The sequence below is a fragment of the Poecilia latipinna genome, unplaced genomic scaffold (genome assembly GCF_001443285.1).
Source record: "Poecilia latipinna isolate Pla-1442-1.1 unplaced genomic scaffold, P_latipinna-1.0 Scaffold5364, whole genome shotgun sequence".
NCBI classification, from domain to species: domain Eukaryota; kingdom Metazoa; phylum Chordata; class Actinopteri; order Cyprinodontiformes; family Poeciliidae; genus Poecilia; species Poecilia latipinna.
Window position 1 is genome coordinate 6,959 of NW_015117980.1, and position 4,798 is coordinate 11,756.

The 4,798-nt window shown below is 38.3% G+C and overlaps 1 protein-coding gene across 1 annotated transcript; it reads left to right on the forward strand.

Moving 5' to 3' along the window:
* Positions 1-380: 380 nt before the first annotated feature.
* LOC106943490 (adenylate cyclase type 1-like) lies at positions 381-2,743 on the forward strand (the record flags this gene model as incomplete). The annotated part of the gene is made up of 3 exons (XM_015026800.1): positions 381-570; positions 1,861-2,002; positions 2,503-2,743. Coding segments are annotated over exons 1-3 (508 nt in total), but the record flags the coding sequence as incomplete, so codon positions are not given.
* Between the last annotated feature and the right edge of the window lie 2,055 nt (positions 2,744-4,798).

Genomic DNA, 4,798 nt, shown 5'->3' on the forward strand with positions numbered 1-4,798 from the left:
CTATATATATATATATATATATATATATATATATAGAGAGAGAGAGAGATGCAGCACTGTTTAAACAGTTAAAAACGGTTTCAGATAAATTTACATTTCATTCCTACTTTCTAGAAAATCACGCTGAGATGAAGTGACTTTTATTTCCAAATTAAACAGTGATGCAGTCGTTAACTAAGGCTGAACCAAGCCACAGTGAAGGAGGGTGCGAGCAAAATTTAGCCATTATTTCTATTATATCTTTTTAGTTTCATTAAAGCATTAAAATAATTCAAGTTACATTTTAGTTTTAAAAAGTGGTTCTTGAAATGAACAAATCTTTTACAAATCTGCGAAGGAGTGTGTGATCAGAGTTAGCGATGATCATTTCCATTTATCTTGCGTAATTTGAAATGTTTTGTCTTCCAACAGGTCAGTGGTGGAAGCAACTGAAGTGGATCTGAACATGCGTGTTGGGCTGCATACAGGACGGGTCCTGTGTGGTGTGTTGGGCCTGAGGAAGTGGCAGTATGATGTCTGGTCAAACGATGTCACACTGGCAAATGTGATGGAGGCTGGTGGGCTGCCTGGGTCAGTACCGCCTGTCAGAGCCTGTCAGGCTGAAATGAAGCAGCACTCGCAGGGAAAAGAAAGGGGGAAAAAAAAACTGTTCAAAATGTGTCAATTACATTTAAGTTGTGTTCCGTATAAAGAATTATGGGGAGTCAGAAATGAATAAGATTAGCCAGATGTCGATGTACTTCAAGCACTGCTGACTGCAGCTGGATTTCCTAATTAGGAAAACAAAAAGCTGTGTATGAAAAAAGGAATAACTACGCCCTTGCGGCTACAACTCAATTTGAAAGGGAAATTAGCAGCCAGGTGCTGCTAATCAAATGCACTGGATTAACTGATCATCAGTGTAACCAGCTCTACAGGATCAAGCTTTGCTCCAATGGTTTATTTTGTTTTTTCTGTTTTTATCAGTTTTCATCAACTCTGAAAAGATTCTCTGTCACTGCAGAGGCAAAGCTGCCCCACAGCATGATGCTGCTGGCACCAAGTCTCATTCTAGGCTGACAGAATGATGTGGAGATTTTTTTTTTTTTGTTCAAACATACATGTCAAACAGATCAACTTTGGTCTGACGTTCTCCTCAACTTAATCCCTGACCTGATTATGATGTTGTTTGTTCCCTTATGTTCTCTAAAAAATCTCTGAGGCCATAGTGATTATTTACTAATTAGGTGTCTTTTGATGATACTGGCAATATGTTTCTGTTTATTCAAGGGGTCTTTTTCGTTGAGGAATATTGCTAAAAAATGACCAGAATTCAACAGATGCTACTGACTGGTTGAAGGTGGGACAGGACCTCAGGAACGAGTACTGAGCCCCTTTTTGTCTTTGGAAAATAATCAAAGAGACTATATTAAATCAACTGGTGTAGCTACATGTCCAAAGATATGAATAAAATGTCTTATTCCTTCTGAAGTCACATTATTCATAATGTTCTGAAATTATTTAAAGCCTTCGTGGGATTTTTCCTCTAAAAATACAGCATCGAGAACCAAAACAGGGCTGAGCGTTGGTAATAAATTTCAGTTTACGAAAACCCATGTACAGTAACAAGCAGATTTGCATTAAAAACACTGTGAAATGAGGTCATCTCTTTGGCCCAGTTTGGTCCAATGTTTTATGTTGGGTGATAAGATTTTACCTCTCCAGATAAAATTAAATGAGTCATTAGGATGAAAATGTTCTTACTGTGAAGAGTTTTGAGCAAACCGAGGGGCTATTAGCCTGATAAAAATAATGAGGAAGGAAATGATTTAAAACCTCAGCGGCTACTTTTAACACTAACTACTTTCATCTTGCTCCCAGTAAGGTGCACATCACGAGGACCACCCTGGAGTGTTTGAACGGAGACTATGAGGTGGAACCAGGCTTTGGCCACGAGAGGCACGCCTTCCTGCAGAAGCACCATATCGAGACATTCTTCATTGTGCCTTCGCACAGACGTAAAGTACGGTTCAACGCCTCTTTCGTGCTCCTTTTTACCCACCAACAAAAACTTGAGAAGTGCCACAGCTGTCAGTGTCGTACAGTAATAATAATCCTCTCATGCAGAGGGAGAGACGGAGCATGTGCTAAGCTGGCGTACACATGGGTAGTAAAACTGTCTCTCACACACTGCACATGTGCACCGTCAGTGTGTGTGTGTGCGTGTGTGAGTGCGTGTATGCATGTCATAGTGTTTTAAATCCTCAAAAATACGCAAGCATGCATACACAAGCAAAAGCTTGAGATGTCGAGATTTTGTAGCCTTATATATAACATATTAGAACCTGGAAAGATGGGAGTTAACCCTTGTATGTAGAAATGGGGTCCAAGCGACCCCACACACGTAAAACTTGTATCATTTGCCATAGTGCTCTATGTTTGCCTCAGTCCTCGCACACACAAGGGTTAAAATAGGTCCAGTTTACTATTATTGCTAACACCACCTGTTGTCTCAACTTTCAGATTTTTCCTGGGATTATCCTGTCAGACATCAAACCAGCCAAGAGGATGAAGTTCAAGACGGTGTGCTACCTGCTGGTGCAGCTCATGCACTGTAGGAAGATGTTTAAGGCCGAGATCCCCTTCTCCAACGTCATGACCTGCGAGGACGACGACAAGGTATGTGACTTGCTCAACCTGGCTCGAGATCTCTCCATTTTTCTAGCCCTTCGAAATGGTTGTGGAGTCTCCAATCTACACACAGGTTCATTAAGCATTATGATTAAGATTAATGAATATTTTTACATTATACATACTGCATTGCTACATTACATTGGACAGGATGAAACAAGATGTCTTTATTCACATCACTTTAGCTCTGCAGAAATTAATGCTTTTACCAAAGAATATTTGCATAAAAGACATGTTTTCTACAAGAATCTCATTTTATTTATTGTGTATTTTTTAAAATAATTTTAGTATTACTAAGTTAAATTAGCAATGATATTATTAAGGTAACCATGGCAACACTAGTTATGAAGTAGGTCTGCACAGTTTCAAGAAAATAAGATATTGGTTAATGTTGCAATAAAGACATGACTGAAAAACTTAATTCTATGGCATTTTTGCTTTAGACTTATAAATATTGAGCAGTTTATCAAGTGATTGGAAAAAAACAAACATACCATAAGCTTCACAGGAGTGGCCTACCTGCCATAATTACACCAAAATGCATCAAAGCTTTATCACAGAGCAACCAATATCAATATCTGAAGTAGTCCAAATATTATTTGCCTCAGATATGACTCATTTTTCAACAATATAAACAATAAAAGGGAAAAGAGGCAAAAATTAATCCATGAGAGAGTTGTGTAGAACGAACACACACAAAGGCCAGACATACCCCAGACAAAGGCAAGTACTGAAATATGATGTAAACAATGTCTTGAATAAACAAATGGCTCACACACTGCAGCACCCAAATCCTGTCTCATTCATAGCGCCCAAAGCATAGCACTTATAGGTAATGTTTTAAGCAATTAGAATATGACTAGAGTATGACTTTATACACCGAATGTTGAAGATTTTTGGGAGAATATTTAAATGGACCCATGCAAGAAAAGTGGACCTTCATGGAAAGTGTGCATATTACCAAAGCAGCTGCGCATTTGTTACTGAATTAAGTTTGCTTTTAGAAAAGTCATCTGGATTCTCAACACAGCAGTAACTCTGTTTGATGGCTTGTTCCTCTGTGGGTCGGTCAGTCGGGGTCTTTGCATCACAATGTCTGGTCGTCAGAAATAGCCCAGTACCTTTAATCCGTCCAGCTGTGTGAGCTCGGCCAGATTATTAGTACCTCTCAATTCTGATGACGTTGCATTTTGTATGCTGGTAATCACCCACAGTCTGGTATCCTCTCCTCTAATAGCATTACGCACATTGTTACATGATTATCCAAGTAGACAAAATCCTGGCATTGTGACACTGAAGAGCTTAGCATCGAATTATAACACTGGGATGTGTTGATCTTGAAACAAAGTGTCGACTTAAGTGATGTTTGGAGTTAAAAATATTAATTTCAGTGACTTGTTAAAATATAACTATTCTGACTTCTTCTAGAAGTTTTTAAATTATTTTTTGTTGGTGGTTTGTTGTTGAAAAATGCTATTTTTTTTAGTTGAGCAAAACCTGGGAAAAAGTAAAATATGCAATATTTTTGAAAACTTAACCTTAACCTTGGTTTAGACGTGTTGTGCTCCAGAGTTTGAACCACTTTTGACGAGGATTTAGTTGTTGGTCATATACCCACATATTTCACTCTGAAGAACTTCTATATACAGAGAAGTTCATGGTCCACTCATTGACTGAAAAACACTTTGATCCTGTAGCTCAGGGGTGTCAAACTCAATTTCACTGAGGGCCACTTCAGCATATTGGCCCCCCTCAAAGGGCCACATTGACGGTACAAATCAGGAGTGCATCCCTGCTAAAACACACCCCAGACAAAAGGTTGACTTCCCTCATTCAGTTCTGTAGAGGCTTATCAATGGTCCAGGTGTGTTAGAGAAGGAATGCATCTAAAGCTGCAGATGGTAGCTCTGGAAAACTAGACTTGGGCAGCCCTAGCATAAATGTATAAAATACAATGTTAAAAATAAATTAAACACCACCTCATATTGTTAAATAACTGATTTTATGTATTGAAGTTTTAAATATTACATTTGAGTTTCCATGGATGTAAAATTACTGCTCGGTTTAAAAAATTACAATATTTTAATCAGTGTTTAAAGGTAAGCAAACAAATAATAAAAAAATCATG